This window comes from Pyricularia grisea (assembly GCF_004355905.1).
Source record: "Pyricularia grisea strain NI907 chromosome V map unlocalized Pyricularia_grisea_NI907_Scaffold_6, whole genome shotgun sequence".
Taxonomy (NCBI): domain Eukaryota; kingdom Fungi; phylum Ascomycota; class Sordariomycetes; order Magnaporthales; family Pyriculariaceae; genus Pyricularia; species Pyricularia grisea.
In genome coordinates this window covers 562,600-581,788 of record NW_022156719.1, presented here as the reverse complement: position 1 = coordinate 581,788, position 19,189 = coordinate 562,600, and the positions used below count along the sequence as shown (strand labels likewise).

The window sequence follows — 19,189 nt, the reverse complement described above, 5'->3', positions numbered from 1 at the left end:
CAGTCGATTAATTTGTAGGGCTGCGGCGTGCTGTGGATCCGTTTAGTCAAGCGCCCCGGCATTGTCTAGCGGTCCGTTAGCGGAGCCCATAGCGGAGGGCACGCGTTTCACTAAGCTCCAGTTTGTGACGTATCTCGTTCAACAACCATTGCGACTTATTCTCTCAACGTATGTTACTTTCTGTAAAGCCATTGCCCAACGACGGCAACCCTCGCCAAAGTCAGCTAATTATTGCAAATATTTTGAAGCCCAGCTACGGCGCGACTCGAATCACTATCTCTGAGGCCAAATAACGACCATCGTCCTCCACTTCCGTCCATCGCAAACTTGTCAGCATCGTCCGATTCGCTTCTTCACTGATCACTGCCACTGAACTCCTACGCCCCTGTATGTGGACATGTCTTGACCGCAGCATCCGCCGAGTATGAAGGCCGTTCTCCCAGGGAAGCCCGAGTCCAAGTCACAGGCCGTCTCGACTGGATTCTGGGACTCTCGGCGCATAATCGTAAGGCTGGCACTTGGGCTGCTCATCACAAGCCACCCCACCCTTGTTACATGGTCCTGCATATGGCGAGGGCGATGCTAATCCCACTGGAAATATATGTATAGGCCTATATAACCGGCAATGCATTCGCCATCCTCTCCGACCACAAGACGCTGCTTCAGACCGTATACGACGATGACGAGTCCCCCCTCCGCGCGATAGCTTTTGACGAGGCCAGCGGCAAGATAGCCACTGCCACCGACGACTGGGTGAGGGTATACAAGCCATTTGGCCAGGAGTTTGATGCTGTCAAGTGGGCTTTGCAGTCGACGTTTCAGCCTTTTGCAGACTCAGACGATGAAGCGACCGACATCACGCCCATCTCGCTGTCGTGGGGCGCCTCGGAGGAACTGTTGGTGGCAAGGGCGGCGCTCAAGGTCTATCAGACGTCCGATGCAGACCCGGACTGTATATGGACCAGGGACCTCGCGGGACCTGTGCAATGCGCCGAGTTCTCGTACGACTCGGCGTTTATAGCCTGCTGCGGTCTCCACGACGGCTTGGTTAAGGTTTGGAGGAGACTGAGCTTTGGGTCTGACGGGGTCCGATTCGACTTTGTATACCTGCTGCACCCGGCGCCAGTGACGAGGATAGAGTGGCGGAGGCCGCATCACGTCGAGCAGTCGATGGAAAACGTGCTCTACACGTTTTGCGCGGATAAAATGCTGCGGGTATGGGCTCCTGGCGACGCGCACGGCGGGACGTCACACCTGCAGCTCTGGGGCCAGCTGGATCTGGCAGAGGCCATCCAGGGCCGGGAGTCGGAAATCAGGTGGGCTTTCATAATCCACGGCCGGGATCTCAGCGCTGCGGTGGAGACGGCCGTGCAAGAGGCGGGCGCCGAGGAGGACGACATGGGCCTGCAGCATGTCGTGGCCGTGGCGAACCAAAACCCGGAGCTATGTGTGGTCATGGACGCCAGGGGGTGTCTCACTGCATGGGCGTTGGAGAACGTCGGCGGAGGTAAGGGTGCGTCCAAGAAGGACAGAAAGGTGTTTAACGCCGCGCACGTCGTTTCCAAGGAGTTTGATTGGATGTCGATTCTATCACTGGACGAGGCGCAGCACCGTGTCGCCATATACAGCTTTTGTAACAAGCCCGGTGGTCACTTGAGCCTCCTGATACACGACTTCCGGGGTACTATCAGCGTGTATGAGGCCAACGTTGCCGACATGCTGATCCAAAGACCCAGCAACGGTGATAAACCGAGGCTCAGGCTGCGGGGAATCTGGTCGGGCCACTCGGCGCCGATCCGCAAGATCGTGCGTGACATCTCGGGCCGGGCGATTGTCAGCCGGACGCGAGATGGCGAGTGCAACGTGTGGAAGCACAAGCTCGGGGCCCGGGAGACGAGCCTCGGGTTGCTGGCAATGGCGGCCGACATGGGCCAGATGCACCGCATCTGTGTGCTGCGCAAGGGCCAATTTGCTGTGTTTATGCGTGCCGACAGCATTTCGCTATGGGATTGTCGGACGTCATCTTCGCCAAGGGTACTGGCCAAGACTGGTTACACGGTCCAAGGGAAGCCGTTATGTCTGGTCGCCTTGCCGAAACAGCAGAATGGAGCGGCTGGAGTCGTACATATTGCGACGATTACGGCGGAGAAAAAGGGTATCGTGTGGGAGTTTCGACTACCCGAATCCATAAAGGATAGTGAAGGAGGTAGTAATGCTACTGTCAACGGGCATGGCAGGATGGCGGCGTCTATCAGGGAGTTTTGCAGGTTCGACCTAGAAGGAACCGACGACTTGGCATACGTGCTGCCTGTAGACCCGGCCGGGTCGTCGCCTACGATATCAGGATTCCTAGATGTGTTCGCACGGGACGTGGCAGTATCGTACACGCACCAGGGGCGGGTCGACTTTCTGACGGCGCGAGTAGATGGGCAAAATTCACAGGTCGAGTGGCTCACCACTTGCTCCATGGAGACGGGTCTGCAGAACCCAAGCCTTGTGAGCGGGAGCACGCTCAAGAGGGCGGCGCTGGTCAACGCTGGTAGGAGCAGCCTGACCATCTGGGACATTCGCGGCGCGCGGCTCGAGTATGCGCAGGACTTTGACGAGGGTGGCGTCATCAACGACCTGGACTGGACCCTGACGCCGGACAAGCAGTCGGTGCTGGCGGTCGGGTTCCCGCACCGCGTGGTGCTGCTGTCGGAAATGCGGTTCGACTACCTCAACAAGGGCCCAGCCTGGGCGCCGATTCGCGAGATCAGCATCCGCGAAATGACACCGCACCCAATAGGGGACTCGACGTGGCTCGGCGATGGGCACCTGGTCATTGGAGCAGGCAATCAGCTGTTTGTGCACGACCGGCAATACGATGTTGCGGCAGCGGCTGCAGGGTCTTCTCTGGTTGAGGGCCTGAGACTCGAGAGGCTGCACGGCAAGGGGGCAAGCAGCAGATGGGATCTGTTTGACGTCGTACAGAGGTTGAATGGGCCGCTGCCCGTCTTTCATCCACAGTTCCTGAGCCAATGCATGCTAGCCGGAAGAACAGGGCTGCTGAGAAAGATATTGCTGGCGCTGTGGAAGACACTAAAATACTGGGTTGAAGGGGAGCCTGTGGACGACTACTTGGGCCTGGACACGGAAGAGTTTTACGGTGGTGGCGGCGGCGGCGGTAATACAGAAGGCGGTTCACGGCAGGATTCCGGCGGGTTCATGTCCAGCAGCCAAGACTACGACGTTGACGGGGAGGCGTTTGACGAGGAGCTGGCGCAAAAGATCAACGAAAAGCTGACGCGGGTGGACCTGACGCAGCTCTCGGGGCACGAGCAGATCCAGCTGGTTGACATTGTCGAGTGCGCCGGGCTGGTCGAGTCGCAACGGCGCAGCATGGACGAGAACGGGGCTCGGTTCGTGCTCTCGCTTCGGCAGCATGCGCTGCGCAAGGGCAGGACCAGCGAGGTCCACATGGGCTGGCGAGAGATCAACTGGGCGTACCACTCGGAGAGCCAGGACATACTGGTCGACTTTGTGGACAGGCAGAACCATGGGAGTCTGAGGTGGGAAGGGGCCAGGGAGAGTGGCATGTTTATGTGGCTGGGTGATATTGCGGCGGTGGTGAGTTTTTTTTTTTCTTGTTCCCTTTTCTTCTCCATTATTTCACGCTCCTCTGTCTTGCGTACTGTTTTTGAGGTTGGAAAGACTTATGATGCTGACGAGGAAACGGGGCACTACAGAGACGACAATTCGAGGTCATTGCACGCAACGAGTACACCAAGAGCGATCTCAAGAATCCGGTGGACTGCAGCCTGTACTATCTGGCGCTGCGCAAGAAGACGGTCCTGCAGGGCCTGTGGCGGATGGCGTCGTGGAACAGGGAACAGAAGGCGACGCAAAAGCTGCTGGCCAACAACTTTGAAGACCCAAAGTGGCGGACGACGGCGCTAAAGAACGCCTACGCGCTCATGAGCAAGCGGCGGTTCGAGTACGCGGCCGCCTTCTTCCTCCTGGCCGACCACCTGCACGACGCCGTCAACGTGTGCCTGAACCAGCTGAGGGACATGCAGCTCGCCATCGCGGTCGCACGTGTCTACGAGGGCGACGGTGGCCCCGTGTTGAGGCGGCTGCTGGAGGAGGAGGTTCTTGCCGCGGCGGCGAGGGAGGGAAATAGATGGCTTGCGAGTTGGGCGTTTTGGATGCTCAAGAGGAGGGATATGGCTGTGCGGGCTTTAATTGTGAGTTTGTTTCTTTTCTTTTGTGCTGCCCTGAACTCTAAACACCATGGATCTAACAACAATACCGCCAGACACCCGTCTTCAACCTCCTCGAGACACCAGCAGACCCTAGCGACCTCCTCAGGTCCAAGCTCTTCCTGACAGACGACCCGGCGCTGATCGTTCTGTACGCCCAGCTGCGGCAGCGATCGCTGCAGACGCTGCGGGGGGCCAGCAAGGTGACCCCGCGGGTCGAGTGGGAGTTTGTGCTGCACAACGCGCGGCTCTACGACCGCATGGGCTGCGACCTTTTGGGTCTGGACCTGGTGCGCAACTGGGAGTTCCTCAAGCAGCCGACCGAGAGTGCGGGGGCCAAGGGTGGGCAGCTCGGAGGCGAGGTCAACCCGCTGAACCTGCTCAGGAGGAGGAGCTCGCTGGTGGTGGCGGACCTGCCGATTCTGGGCGGGCCGCTGTCGCCGACGGCGGTGGCAGGGGGTAAGAAGGGAGCCAACAAGGATGGGAACGGGGCGGCGCCGACTGTGTTTGAGGAGCCGGATGCTAATTCGTTGTTGGATAGTTTTGGGTTTTGAGGTTTGGGGTTGTAGTGACGTGAGGATTAGACCTGGAGTGGGCTTTGCTAGTTGTATGATGGACGTGTGTGTGTGTGTGTGTGTGTATAATTTGGCAGTGGATAATATATGAATAAATAAGATCAAGGGATTTTGTGAAAAGTTGTCATTTGTACTCAGTTTAGCTGTATTCTAGGCTATTCTAGTCTAATACATTGATTTCTTTTAAATATACCCGCATGTGTATATACATAGTAGTTACCTACCCTGTATTACGTACATACAATTGGAGTTGAGATAGTGCCAAGGCTCTGGTCCAATGACGTGCAATTGCGATGGCGTCAACGGTCAATGCGTATTAGCGAGCTTATGTACTCCGTAGTTTGTACTAATATTGACCCGTTCACGTGCAGCCGTTTGAAAGCGTCCCTGACAAAGACTGCCGACTGATCTAAAACATCTCGGTTTGTTTTGTTACATTTTTTTTTTCTTTTCTTTTCTTATTTCCTATAATTTATTATGATTCTATATTTTTGTTAGTGCTGCTTGATTGCTTTTGCTGTGATTTTCTAGCATTAAATCTCTCTCACCTTAATTTAAACACCCCGTACTGTCCCCCCAACACGTCTGGTTCCATAGAATCCGAATCCCCCGCCATGGCTCCCGATAGAGGCTCCGATAATGCCAACCTCCGAGGCCGGTCCAGATCGGCACGGCCAACATCGCCGCTCATGTCGGACCCTGTTTCTGCTGCCGGTAGTCATCACCAACACACCGCCACCAACAATGACCTAGAGGTCGACGGCCACAGCTTCACCATCCGCGGTGTGGTCGTCGGCATCCTCATCGGCGTCGTGCTCTGCTTCTCCAACATGTACTTTGGTCTGCAGACGGGCTGGATCTCCGTCATGACCATGCCAGCCTCGCTGCTCGGCTATGGCTTCTTCCGCACCCTCTCCCGCCACCTCAAGTACCCCTTCACCCCCGTCGAGAACGTCCTCGTGCAGACCGTCGCGGCCAGCGTCGGCATCGTGCCCCTCGGTGCTGGCTTCGTCGGAGTGATTCCTGCCATGAATTATTTGTTGACCGAGGATGAGATGGGGCCCGTGAGGTTGGGGGTTTGGGATAGTATCGTGTGGAGTTTGGGTTTGTGTTATTTTGGTTGTGTTTTTGCCATGTTGCTGTGAGTTTGTCTTGATCTCGAGCATAATATTGCTCAGCCACAAACGCTGTAAATCTTCCCGGAACCCTTGAAGCTCTGACAATCACATGTTTAGTCGTCGTCAAGTCATCATCCGGGAGAGGCTGCGGTTCCCCAGCGGCTTCAGCACCGCCGTCCTGATCGGTGTCCTGCACGGACGGACTACCAAGGCCGAGACCAGCGGGGACGGCACCACCGCCACCGAGGGCGGATTCGCCAGCCTCGCAGGCCAACCCAAGCTGCCGCCCATCGGCAGCGACGCACCCGCGGACACGGCACGAGACGCGCAGCCGGCCTCGTCGCACGAGTGGAAGGCCAACGTCCGCCTCCTCCTCATCTGCTTCTGCATCTCGGGCGTCGCGACCGTGTCGACCTACTTCGTCCCCGTCCTGCGCAACCTGCCCGTCTTCGGCCCGGCCGCCGCCGCCTGGCTGTGGACGCTGAACCCGAGCCTGGCCTACGTCGGCCAGGGAATCATCATGGGCCCCGCCACCACCCTGCACATGCTGCTGGGTGCCGTCGTCGGCTGGGGTGTGCTCTCGCCCCTGGCAAAGGCCAAGGGCTGGGCGCCCGGCAGGGTGGACGACTGGGAGACGGGGAGCAAGGGTTGGATCGTCTGGACTTCTCTGACTATCATGTTGGCTGATGCCGTTGTTAGTCTGGGCTTCGTGGTTGTCACGGCGGTTTGGCCGTATCTCAGGGACCTGAGCTGGCGAGACCCCGTCGGGAGTGGGTTGGCGTTATTGCGCGGCCAGGACAGCCGCGGTGGCTACATGACTGTAGGTTCGTCGGAGAGGCATGACGGACCACAGGGCGATGGCGACGACGGACACGACGGAAACCGCGGATATCGTGCGGCCAGGGATAGCCCCGAGGCGGACAGAGATGCACCAGAGGACCAGGTGGTGCGGACGCGGACCGTGTGGATGGGCCTGCCCTTGTCGATGCTGCTCTGCGTCGCCAGCATCCGGTACGTGTTTGGCAGCGACCTGGTGCCGCTGTACGCCATAGTCGTGGCCGTCATCGTCGCCATGCCCCTGTCCGTCATCGCCGTCCGCGCCATGGGAGTCACGGACCTGAACCCCGTCTCGGGGATCAGCAAGCTGGCTCAGCTGTTCTTTGCGCTGGTGGTGCCGCGGTCCAACAAGGCTGGTATTTTGATCAATTTGGTAGCTGGAGCTGTGGTATGTTTTTTTTTTTTTATTCTGGCATTCTTTCTTTGATGCTTTGCTAACCCGGTGTCTTGGTTACTGCTGTATTTTTCTCCAGTCCGAGTCCGGCGCCCTCCAAGCCGGCGACCTGATGCAGGACCTCAAGACGGGACACCTGCTGGGCGCGGCGCCCAAGGCCCAGTTCTACGGGCAGGTGATTGGGGCGACGGTCGGAGCCGTCGTCAGCGCTCTCGTCTACAAGCTGTACACAAGGTATGTGCTTTCGCAGTCGCTTGATATTGTTGTCTCTTGTGATAAAAAAAACTTTTTTTTTTTTTTTTTGCTTTGGACGTTTTTTCAATCTAACCGCTTTTACATATAATCACAAACAAAAACAAAAAAAGCGTATATACCACAATCCCCAATGACCTCTTCCAAGCCCCCACGGCGCTGGTCTGGATCTTCACGGCCCGCCTCGTAGCCTCGGGTAAAGGCCTGCCCCCCATGGCGGCCGAGTGGGCGGGTGGCGCCGCGGTGCTGTTTGCCGTGCTCACGGCGGTCAAGATGGTGGGGCCGCGTGACGCAAAGTGGCAGGCTTATATTCCTGGTGGTTTGGCTGTTGCTGTCGGTAGGTTTTTTTTTTTTCCTTTTTTTTTGGTTTTTCTTGTCCTACAGCCAANGGGGGGGGGGGCTGAGTTGAGTTGAGGTATGCTAACATTGTGTTTCTCACACGCACACCCATAGGCATGTACAACGTCCCGTCTTTTACGCTGGCGAGGACTATCGGTGGTTTGCTGAGTTGGTGGTGGAGGAGCGTCATGGGTAGGGAGGATACACCGTTGATTATAACGGCTTCGGTGAGTGATTTTTTCTTATTATTTTGTTTTTTTCTTTCTTTGAAGATGTTGGTGCAACCTTGCGTGTTGGATCATGAACAGAACTATGTGCTGACAAATTGCGTGTTTATGTCGTTTTCAGGGCTTCATCCTCGGTGAGGGCTTTCTCAGTATCGCCAACCTTTTGATGGAGAGTTTTGGGGTGCCACATCTTTGATGTTAGATGCAGGACGTGGTCTTTTGAGATTTGAATCAGTTGGGACATGGGCAACAGAAAGATGAAGTTTTTTTTTTTTTTTTTTTTTTTTTGTTTTTTTGTTCTTGTTTTGTAATTTGAACCTCTTTGTCCTTAGCATGTGCACTTTTGGGAGTACTGTCTGGAGTTTTTTTTTTTTTTTTAAATTCATATAGATAGAAACAATTCGGGCATACAGTTTTCGGTGTTCCCTTGCGGGATTCTTGTAAACATCTCTTTTATTTTGGTTTCAACAACACCTGGCCACTGTCTGCTCTATGTTGACCACAGGATATCCCGTCTTCTCCATCAAACAAAACTCAGCACTCCCACGACTGCTCCTGAACCTTGCCGTCGTCCCCATTCCACGTAACCTTGAGCATCAACCCGCGCGGGTTGTCCTTTGGTATCGTCAGGGCTAGGTTCCCTTCGACCGGCTGGCCCTTGACGAGCTTCACCACCGGCGCCTCCTGCTTGATGGGGAGGATGCCCTGCTTCCAGTGCGTGGGCTTGCCAAACGGACCTGTGGTGAACGCGACGCGGTCTTCGCGCTTGCCGTCCTCGGACCACGACGCCGCCGTCACGTTTGCGGGCTCTACGGCCTTGGGATCTCTGTCCGTGGCGAAGAAGATGTCGAACCAGACCAGGAAGCCGTCGAGGCGGTCGGCGTCACGGGTGGCGGTGGAGCGGTAGGGCACGTCAAAGACCAAGTCGGCCGTCGTGCACGTGTGCAGGTCCAGCATGCGGAACATGGAGGGTTCGCCTGCGACAGACGACGACGGCACGACCTCGATGTGGCTGTCGAGGCAGATGCCCTCCTGCATGGCGCGCATGTCGAAGCCGTAGACGTCGCGCCAAAAGGTGACGTGGTCGTCTACCCACTCCTGGTCGGCAAAGGGGGCTACCCACATGCTGGCGTGGCTGGGCACGACGAGACCCGTGTCGGGCTTGAGGTAGCGGTCCCGCGCCCACAGCACGCTGGGGAGCATGGCTTCGTACAGCAGGCAGTAGCCCATCCACTCGCTGACGATGATGTCGACCTGTGGCACGGGGAGGACGACCTCTTCGACCTTGCCCTTGAGGCAGGTGATGGTGGAGCCGAGGCCGTTGTTGAAGATGTTCTCGCGTGCCTTGTCGATAATGTCCGAGTTGTCGACGGCCACGACGAGCTTTGCGCCCGCCCGCGCGCAGAACATGCTCAGGATTCCAGTGCCGCAGCCAATATCAAGCACGACCTTGTCCTTGAAGAGGTGCTTGTTGTTGTAGATGAAGTCGCGGTACGCTTCGGTGCGGACCGTGTCTTTGAGCATGATCTCGTGGATCTCTGTGTTTTTTGTTTTGTTTCATAGGTGAGTCGTCGTTGGGGGAAGTGGTTGGGTAGACATGAAAATAAAAAAAAAAAAAAAAAAAAAAAAAAAAAAAAGAAAAAGAAAACAAAAACATACCGTTGTGTGCATACGACTCCCAGTAATACTTTGAATCATCCTTTGGCTTCTCAACAGTACCATCCGCCGACTTGGCCCCAGAAGCAGCACCACCAGACGACGACGAAGCACCACCGGCGGCAGCAGCACCAGTAGCAGGAGCATCGTCCTCGCCCCAGCGCTGGTCGAGCGTCTGCTGCACTGCGAGCCTGTAGTCGGCAAACTGGCGCGCCAACTTGTCCAGCTCGGCCTGCAGCTCCGAGTTCTTTGTCCTCAGATCCTCTGCGTCTCCCGCTGGGGCTGCTGCCTTGTCGGCGGCGGTGGGTGATGACGACTCGGGAAGGTCGTCTAGGCATATGATGAATGCATCGTCGTCCAGAACTGGTTTGAGGTACTTGTCGTCCTCGAGGTCCTCTTTTGAGATTTCCTTGGGAAGTTCTGCGCCCTCGTGGACTTTTTGGCGGACTTTTTGTTTTGTTTTATATGCCCACCACCAATGTGATATTTTTTGTGGTTAATTTACGAGTTATTCTGGTTTTCTTTTTCTTCCTGTCTTGTTTGTTGCTACAACATCTCAAACGAAAGGTACAAAACAAAATTCATATTAAAGAACAAGAAAAAATATAAAAAAAAAAAAAATTAAACAAACTCACCAAAGTTGATGAGCTTAATGCACCCGTAAAAGTCCAGTCCCAGCCGGTCGCGCGTCGCCAAAAAGTCAAAGCCCTTCTCCTTGCAGTAGTTCACCATGGACAAGGCATCGCTAAAAGTCTGGTCGTCGAGCAGCGAGATGATGGTAGGCGCATCTTCGACTTCGTTCTCGGCGTCGATCCAGCCCGACTCGCTGCCCGAGTCTGAGCTGCTGGAGGAGACCGAGTCTGGCATTTGGTTGTACTCTTTTATTATTTTTGGTGATCCCCTTCCAAAAAATGTGACACGATTCTCTTTGTCGGATTTTTCACTGTTTGCTTGTTGACTTTTTTTTTTGTTTGACTTTTGGACTTATTTTGTTTGGAGGGAGAAAAAAAGGAGGGGGTGGGGGGTTGCTGTAGAAAAATTGACGTATTTGTTTTTTTTATCCTCTTACTTTTTTTTTTTTTTTTTTTTTTTTTTTTTTTCTCTTTTTCTGGGCCAGTAAGTGAGCGAGTGCTACACACCAACCCACAAAAAAATAGAGTATATGCCCTCTTTGGATGCAGGAGAATCGCTGCTTGATTTAATTGCCACACAAGGTGCATTGCCTGCACGAGCTACCGTAAATTCTTCCAAAGGGCAAGTCAGTGACCAACAGGGTGCCCCCCTCGTCCTGTTGTCCATTAATGGTAACATCATCAACAGATAGATCCTCACTATGTGGATAACCTATAAGTAAACAACTCAAAACAACAACCGAAAAAAATGCTTTTGTCGCAATGCTTTATATATTTGTTCGAGAGTCCCATATATGCACTACTACCTTAATTACTCTTCCTCGTCATCGTCGTCGTCGTCGTCATCTTCTGCATCTGATATGGCCTCGCCCAGTGCTTTTAACCGCTCCTGTAAAAGGATAAAATGTGTTAGTAGACCATCAATTAACTCTTAGAAACATCAACCATGAAAAAAGAACGTACCTTGTACTTGGTGTTCTTCTCTTCCAAATCTCCAAACACCATCAGTAAATCATCCAGCTCGCTCTGCGCCGATTTCCTCTCCTCTTCCGTCTTCTTGACAAGCGCCTCGCTCTGTAAAATCGGTCAGTAAATCATCAGACATGAAAGAAAAAGAAAAAAACACAGGATGAGACGACAAAAAAACAAGGACGGCACCAACCTTTGTCAACTCCTTCTCCTTGGTCGTGAGCAATCCCTCCACTTCGCTCACCCGCTTCTCTTTCTCCTTGATCTTCTTCTCCAGATCTTCGACCTTGGTCTGAACCTCGTGGAGCTTGCCCTCGGCCTCCATGACCTCCGCCGCCTTGGCGGTGACCTTCTTCTCGAGCTCCTCCCGGAGCAACTGCAGTTCCGTCGTCTTGGCCTTGCTGGCCTTCATCAGGTCCACCTCGAGCCGGCTGATGGTCGCCTTGAGGTCCGCGAGCGCCGCCTCGCTGCGACGCTGGGCCCGCTCCAACTCTGCCGCCGACGACTTCTTGACCTGCTCCGTCTCGCGTTGCGCCCGTTCCGCCTCCGCCTCCGCCGTCTTCTTCACCTTGTCCACCTCGGCTGCCGCCGCGCTCTTGGCCTGATCCAGCTGCCGTCTCAGCTCATCCTCACGCGCCTTGTGCTGCCGCGCCAGGTCGTCCTCCTTGGCCTTTTGTTGCCGCTGCAGCTGCTCAATCTGCCTCCGTAGTTCGTCCTCGCGCATTTGGTGCTGCCGCTGCAGCTCGTTCTCGCGTGCTTGGTGTTGGATCTTGAGCTTGGCTATCTCCTCTTCGTGCAGCTTCTGCAGGGATTCGTTTACCGTCTTGAGTCTTGTCATCTCTCCCACCTGCGACTCCTTGGTCCTCCTGTGATCGGCCTGCTCCTGCCCCAGCTGGCCATCCAGAGATGCGATTTTAAGGCGCGCTTCTTGGAGCTCACGATCCCTCTCCTCGAGCTGCGATCGCAGCCCGTCGACCAGTTCCCGGGAAATTCCTTTCTGCACACCGTTGGACACCACCGATATCTCCAGCCCTGGTTCCCGATCAATCGCCCTCAGGATACGGCTGTAGTTGTCCTTGAAGAACTCTATGAAAGACGCGTCGAAAAACACGTCGGGGTGTTTTTGTCCCGATGATGGGTCGAAGCGCTGTGGCAGGACCTCATAGTCTCGCACAAATGGGTGACTCCTTAAATTGCTCAGTTTTTCAATGTACTTTTCCCGTCCCATACGCTGCAGTAGAATCGGCTGCAGCGTCGCCCTGGGTATTGGGGAGTCCTTGGTGGAAAACTCGTAGGCGACGCCCAAAAGCATTGCGCAGAGGCCCTGTACTATCGCTCCATCTGCCGAAGCTTTGATCACGGCATTGATCAGCCCCTGAATATTGCTTCCCTCTCCCAGAAAGTCGTTGACCCCGTCAATGTCCTCAAACAGCCAACAGAGAAGCAGCATCAGACTACCGATCAGCACCCTCTCGTCGTCTCCTCTCGTCAGCCCCAAGATGAGATGCGCCGTAATCATTTGGATGCTCGTCACCACTTCCTCGCCGCTCTCCTCCTCACCCTCGGTGACACCCATTGCCAGCGCTTTAGACTCGGGGCTGTCGATAATCAGGTGCAACATGATGACGGCGGCAAACCAGTACCGATAAGGGTCCGAGGGTGACTCGTCGGCCGGCGATCGCAGGAGCGTCGTCAGCACATTGGCAGTCTCGTCGGCCCCTGACCGATGGCCCTCGATGGCCCGTGTGAGGAAATGTTGCCGCACCTCGGCGTGGCCATGGAAATATGCCTTTATGCAATTGCACGCTGCAAAGCGGAGGTTAAAATCCTGAGCCGACTGCACACTGAGCGTCAGGTCCAACAGGCCGTCTATCACGTAGATATTGGCAACGCCATTGGCCTTCTTATCAACCGGCGGTAATTGTTGCGGCCCGAGCGGGGCGGGGACCTGCAGCTGGGCAAAGTTCTCTTGGAGAGCGGCGTTGCCTCTGATGATATCAGCACATGTGATGAGGGCCTGGCGGTGCGAAATTCGAATTTTCCATTAGAACCAGATCTGGTCGAACTCAAAAGTCTGCGCACAAACAACATAGCTGCAGCCACTCACCTCTGCCTTGATCTGTGCGTCTGCATGGTGCATAAAGCCCAGCTGGAGCGCGTGGAAGAGTAGCCCATGATGCCACAGCGCAGCTTGATTCTGGGGCGTGCCCACCGACCCGGCAACCAGGAACAACCGGACAACTGCCAGCAGCGCATAAACGTTCCTGTTCCGCTGCTCCTCGGCCCAGGATGCGATCTCGTGTTCGCCGTCGTTTCCATCCTCGTATGCCGTCCTGAGAAGTTTGGTCAACTGAGGTATACAGCCAGTCTCCCTGAATAATGTCTGGTTGGATGGGTTGAGCCGCAGCAGGTTGGCCAGGAGGATCAGGCAGTCCTCCACTACACGGGTTCCCAATGCCAGCCCGCCGTCTGCCGCAACCACCTTGAGGATCCGCTCAAAGGCGCTTTCAAACGCCACCAGCTTCTGTATGTCCGGGTTCGTCGGGGTCAGGTAGGTAAGAAGAGTGATTGCTTCGTTACGCACGGCCTCCCTTGTGTCGTCGAGAATGGCGACTAGGCGTGGAATTCCGAGGGGCGCGGTGAAGACACACTCCTCCGTGCGCTCGGTGCGGGCCGAGAGGATGGCGGTCAACAACTGCAGCGAGTACAGCCTCGCGTAAAAGTCCGGGGTCTCGAGGAAGTCAAGCAACAGCGTGATGTTCTCTTGGCGCTGGGTGAACTCGTCAGCCAGCCAGAGGGCGATCTCATCCGAGGCTTCGGGGCTATCCTGGTTCGGGCTGAAAAGCATCAGCAGCGTCTCGAGCACGACCTTGACAGTATCGACATCTTCGCCGTCTTTGGCGAGGCTGCCTATCAGGCTGCGCAACGCGCCCGAGGCCACCGATGCCGGATATTGTTTGGCGAAACTGCGGAGACCCAGGATTGCGGCTCGCCGGTCCTCTAGCAGCGTCGACGAGCCCAGGCGCTCGCTCAGCACCGAGATGGTCTCGCCCACCGACTGCTTCGCCGGGGCGGCTGGCATGGAGAACATGGTGGGTGACCGCGGTGGATATTCTGTTTTTTTTTTTTTTTTTTTTTTTTTTTTTTTTTTTTTTTTGGTTTATCTTCGGTTCGGGTTTTGCTACAATGATGGTCTTCGAGGGGAGAATTGGTACGGCGCCATCAGGGTTTTGTACAAGATGATTAAGAGCAGGATGTTTGGTTTGGAGATTTCATGTACTTGTACTATGGCTATGGAGCTGCCATACTTGCTAAAGAGCAAAATGAAGGTGGTCAAAAAGCGAATTGGAGGCTATGCGTATTTCACTTCCGAGGGCTAAGGTACCTATGATAAAGGTGAATAGTGAACAGATATGTGAGGTATTCCAGTCGAGACCGCTGATCTCCTCGATGTAACTTTCAATGGGCCAAATTTCCACGAGAATGACAAGGCAGTGGACACCTTTTGGATGTTGATTGATGCATGGCAATTCTACTTTTAGCAAGCTTAGAGCTGGAAATAAATCTTTAAGCTGTGAAGAGCACCATGCAAGCTAGACCAAATCCGGCACTAGACCCCACCACAACCTAAGCAAGACCCTTCAAAGATGCCTGCAGCTCTCCTTCACCGCCCGCCTAGTGCAGAAAGAATGTAACAATGAATTTCGAGTTCTTTGCGCGCGCGCGCGCGTCGGCAGAAACCAGACCCCAATCAATTAATTCCATTCATTCCATTACCCGATTTCCTTTTCCATCACTAGCCCTCCTCGCCTTGCACTTGACAACCCATCAAGGCGAAGAGCATCATCTTTTAGTTACAAGTCGCAAATATGGGTATCCCGGCGGCTTTCCGGTGGTTATCCACCAAATACCCCAAGATCATCTCGCCGGTGATCGAGGATAAGCCTGTTGAAATGGGTACGTCGTCTTGTGCTGACTTCACTGAACACTTGCGCGCGCTATTCAAGTCCCCTCCGCGATTCTATCACCACACACACCTTGTCGCATTCTACAACTAACTAACTTATTCAAAAATACAGACGATGGCACCTCTATCCCCGTCGACATCACAAAGCCAAATCCAAATGGCGAAGAGTTCGATAACCTTTACCTGGACATGAACGGAATCGTCCATCCCTGCGCCCATCCCGAGGACAGGCCAGCACCCCAGGATGAAGAGGAGATGATGTTGGAGATCTTCAAATACACAGACCGCGTCTTCAACATGGTCAGGCCTCGCAAGGTTCTGATGATTGCTGTTGGTAAGAACTTGAAATGCTATCCCCAAACAAATGCTCGCCGTACACTAACCCTGTCGAACCAATCCTAGATGGTGTCGCTCCTCGTGCGAAAATGAACCAGCAGCGATCGCGTCGCTTCAGATCCGCCCAGGAAGCCAAGGAAAAGGCCGAAGATAAGCTGGAGCTCCTCAAGCTTCTTAAGCAACAAAAGGGCGGCGACGTCAGTGCCGAGACCCTCGAAAGCGTCACAAAGAAAGCCTTTGACACCAACTCCATCACTCCTGGCACACCATTCATGGACATATTGGCCGGCAGTCTGAGGTATTGGTGCGCGTACAAGCTCAACACAGATCCGGGCTGGGCCAACGTCAAAATCATCATCTCGGACGCGACGGTGCCTGGAGAAGGAGAACACAAGATCATGGACTTTGTGCGCTCGCAACGATCATCGCCTGACCACGACCCCAACACGCGACACGTCATCTACGGCCTGGACGCCGATTTGATCATGCTGGGATTGGCTACTCACGAGCCTCACTTTCGTGTCTTGCGTGAGGATGTCTTCTTCCAGCAAGGCAAACCGAGACTGTGCAAGCTTTGCGGCCAGAAAGGCCACGATGCGCAGCAATGCAAGGGAGAGGTTAAGCAGAAGGAAGGCGAGTTTGATGAGAAGCAGAACGCCGAGCCATTGAAACCTTTCATCTGGCTCCACGTGTCTGTTCTGCGCGAGTACCTGAACGTCGAGCTCTACGTTCCGGACTTGCCGTTCCGCTTTGACCTGGAGAGGGCCGTGGACGATTGGATTTTTCTTTGCTGTTTCGTCGGCAATGATTTCTTACCCCACTTGCCCGCACTTGAAATTCGAGAGAATGGTATCATTACTTTGACCTCGATCTGGAAACAGAACCTGCCGCGGATGGGCGGGTACGTCACCAAGGACGGCCATATTGACCTGGAGCGTGTCCAATACATAATGGATGGCCTAGCCAAGCAAGAGGACTCCATTTTCCGGAAGCGTAAGGAACAGGAGGACCGCAGGGATGCCAACGCCAAGAGGCGCAAGATGCAAGATGACAGAGCTAAATGGGGAAACAACAGTGCCAACGGACCGCACGTCTCGGAGCCTCTCAAGGCAATCACTCACGACATGGTGGTCAACCGTGCCGCTGCACAGACGGATGCTAACGTCGCCAATAAGAGCGCAGCAAGCATGCTGAAAAGCCAGTTGAAGGCGATGCAATCCCAGGCTCCCGAAACCAGCGCTCCCGAGACTCCAGTCAAGGAAGGGGCCGCTTCTGAAGAAACCACCCCCGCTTCAGCTCTTGGCAAGCGCAAGGCTGCCCTCATGGAGGATGGCGACAGCCCTGCTCCCAACAGCCCTACTCCTGGAACGCCGGCCAGTGGAAACGGCGAAGCGGTCGACACTGTGAGGCTCTGGGAGGACGGGTATACAGATCGATACTACGAACAAAAGTTTCACGTCGACCCCAAGAACGTTGAATTCCGCCACAAGGTGGCGCACGCTTACGTCGAAGGTCTTGCCTGGGTTCTTCTCTACTATTTTCAGGGATGCCCCTCTTGGGAGTGGTTCTACCCGTACCATTATGCACCATTTGCTCAAGATTTCGTTGGTCTGAAGGACCTTGACATATCTTTTGAAAAGGGCAGAAAGTCCAAGCCTTACGAACAGTTGATGAGCGTCCTGCCGGCTGCATCACGCGATAACCTACCCCCTATCTTTCATGATCTCATGACCAAAGAGGACAGTGAGATCATTGACTTCTACCCTGAAGATTTCGAGGTAGATCTGAACGGCAAGAAATTTGCCTGGCAGGGCGTTGCGCTTCTGCCTTTTATTGAGATGGACCGGCTGCTTGCTGCAGTCCAAGCCAAGTACCCAGAGCTGACCGCTGATGAGGCGGCCAGGAACGGTCTTGGCAGGGACGTACTTATCATTTCGGATGCTCATGCGCCTCTGTATGACGATCTCATTACGAATTTTTATTCGAAGCGTCAGACAGGTTCGACCTATAAGCTTGACCAGAAAAATAGTGACCTGCTGGCTGGAGTTGTGGAAAAACTTCCGGATTATCTTCCTCACGGTGCTCTTGTGTATCCTTTGGAGAGAAAATGCATGCCGGACGTCGAGTATGACCGGTCACTAACGTACGTTTATCCATCCCCCAACTCCTCTGATTTCATCGAAAATGTGCAAAGCTAACAATCATATACTCCAGAGTTTATTATGATATGCCCCAGGCTGTTGCTCACAAGTCAATGCTCCTTCGCGGTCTGAAGATGCCCACACCTGCACTAACCCGTCACGACATTGATGACTTGAAGAACAAGATGCGCGGCGGTGGAGGCCGCGGTGGATACGGCGGCGGTCGCGGTGGTGGTGGTTACGGTGGAGGTGGCAGAGGCGGTTACAATGGGAACAATGGGAACAATAGTAACGGTGGTCACCGGAATGGTGCCGACTCGTACAACCCGCGCGACCAGCGTGGAGGCAGACCCCCTCAGCATCAGTCTTGGCAGCCTCCTCCCCCAGGATCGGCCGGCTTTGGTATGGGCGTGCCGCCCCCTCCTCCCCCCGCTCACCACTATGGAGGTCACGGTGGAGGCTACAACGATAGGCATGCGCAGCAGGGCTACCCCCCAAGTTACCCACAATACCCACCCCCAGGCCAAGGATATCAGCCAGCCTACCCTCCGTCATACGGACCGCCACCGGGACAGTACGGTGGTGGTGGTCATTATCCACCGCCTCCTCCCGGTCACAACCAGTCATACCGTTCCGATGATCGTGGATATAGGGGTGGCTACAACGGCGGTAGGGATAGAGGACCTCCACGAGGTGGGGGTGGTGGCGGTGGTGGCAGAGGAAGAGGAGGGTATGGGAGGTGAGATTGTCATTGACAATGGAATGCGTTTGTGGAATTATTGTTTGGCATGAAGCATCACATGCCTGCCTCGTGTAGATTTTTGTCTGCAAGTCTTTAAGGCGGTAAAACCGGGCATAGACTATGGTTAAATTGCATGAGGCTTTTGAGGATGGTAGACAACGCAGGACGCGATCCAATTTGGTGACTTGAACAAGCCGAGTCGTATAGGATTTGTTCGGAATTGGACACGGATTGGTCCATCGACGGCTGGCCATCAAGGAATAAATTAAATACAATGATTTAAGCTCTTTGGAAAAACTGAATTTGGTGTTCCTGGTGAGCGTGAAAATGATCAGCCTGCCTGGAATGTTTTGCAATGGAACAGACCATGTTGCCATGTAAATATTTCCAGCCTTGTCTGATTTAAGTCTGAATTTTCAATCCACCTGTCGTTTCATAGGTACGTCGTACTGGGCCTAGTGACAGCTCGGTTCTCCCACTGACACGTCAATATTTTTTTGACAGCCTGCCATTGGCTTTGTCTGTTTTACTTTTGACGACAAGCTCAGCGTGGGTTACATCAATCAGGCTCCTGTCATACCTTACCTACTGTGTCTTGCGTGATTAGACGTAGGTACTTTCTGATACTACCCCATACCTTATCATAACCACCTACCGACAAAGTAACCAAATTCAAGTGAAGATCAGGGCAGATAGATTGAAGCGGTTCAATTTACTACAGCAGGTACCCGTGGTAGAAAAGGTCTTGCCATTGAAACCTACC

General features: G+C 54.4%; 5 protein-coding genes across 5 annotated transcripts; 3 read left to right on the top strand and 2 right to left on the bottom strand.

Annotated features, from left to right (window-relative positions):
- The first annotated feature begins 189 nt into the window (after window positions 1-189).
- Window positions 190-4,916, top strand: PgNI_08115 (uncharacterized protein). Its single transcript, XM_031128115.1, has 4 exons — window positions 190-505; window positions 610-3,609; window positions 3,729-4,226; window positions 4,298-4,916. Exons 1-4 carry the CDS (start codon window positions 425-427, stop codon window positions 4,793-4,795), a joined length of 4,077 nt encoding a protein of 1,358 aa, XP_030978482.1. The 5' UTR covers window positions 190-424; the 3' UTR covers window positions 4,796-4,916.
- A 281-nt stretch (window positions 4,917-5,197) lies between these two features.
- On the top strand, window positions 5,198-8,389 carry PgNI_08114 (uncharacterized protein). Its single transcript, XM_031128114.1, has 6 exons — window positions 5,198-5,957; window positions 6,052-7,159; window positions 7,245-7,399; window positions 7,531-7,754; window positions 7,871-7,983; window positions 8,105-8,389. Exons 1-6 carry the CDS (start codon window positions 5,431-5,433, stop codon window positions 8,177-8,179), a joined length of 2,202 nt encoding a protein of 733 aa, XP_030978483.1. The 5' UTR covers window positions 5,198-5,430; the 3' UTR covers window positions 8,180-8,389.
- Window positions 8,390-8,430: 41 nt separating this feature from the next.
- PgNI_08113 (uncharacterized protein) lies at window positions 8,431-10,615 on the bottom strand. The gene is made up of 3 exons (XM_031128113.1): window positions 10,275-10,615; window positions 9,643-10,086; window positions 8,431-9,521 (listed from the first exon to the last, which is right to left on the bottom strand). Exons 1-3 carry the CDS (start codon window positions 10,504-10,506, stop codon window positions 8,518-8,520), a joined length of 1,680 nt encoding a protein of 559 aa, XP_030979431.1. The 5' UTR covers window positions 10,507-10,615; the 3' UTR covers window positions 8,431-8,517.
- Window positions 10,616-10,861: 246 nt separating this feature from the next.
- Window positions 10,862-14,397, bottom strand: PgNI_08112 (uncharacterized protein). The gene is made up of 4 exons (XM_031128112.1): window positions 13,348-14,397; window positions 11,434-13,257; window positions 11,235-11,345; window positions 10,862-11,160 (listed from the first exon to the last, which is right to left on the bottom strand). The coding sequence occupies exons 1-4, from the start codon at window positions 14,329-14,331 to the stop codon at window positions 11,083-11,085; spliced, it is 2,997 nt and encodes a 998-aa protein (XP_030978487.1). The 5' UTR covers window positions 14,332-14,397; the 3' UTR covers window positions 10,862-11,082.
- A 624-nt stretch (window positions 14,398-15,021) lies between these two features.
- PgNI_08111 (uncharacterized protein) lies at window positions 15,022-18,746 on the top strand. Its single transcript, XM_031128111.1, has 4 exons — window positions 15,022-15,197; window positions 15,320-15,541; window positions 15,610-17,686; window positions 17,758-18,746. Exons 1-4 carry the CDS (start codon window positions 15,110-15,112, stop codon window positions 18,425-18,427), a joined length of 3,057 nt encoding a protein of 1,018 aa, XP_030978485.1. The 5' UTR covers window positions 15,022-15,109; the 3' UTR covers window positions 18,428-18,746.
- Window positions 18,747-19,189: the final 443 nt, after the last annotated feature.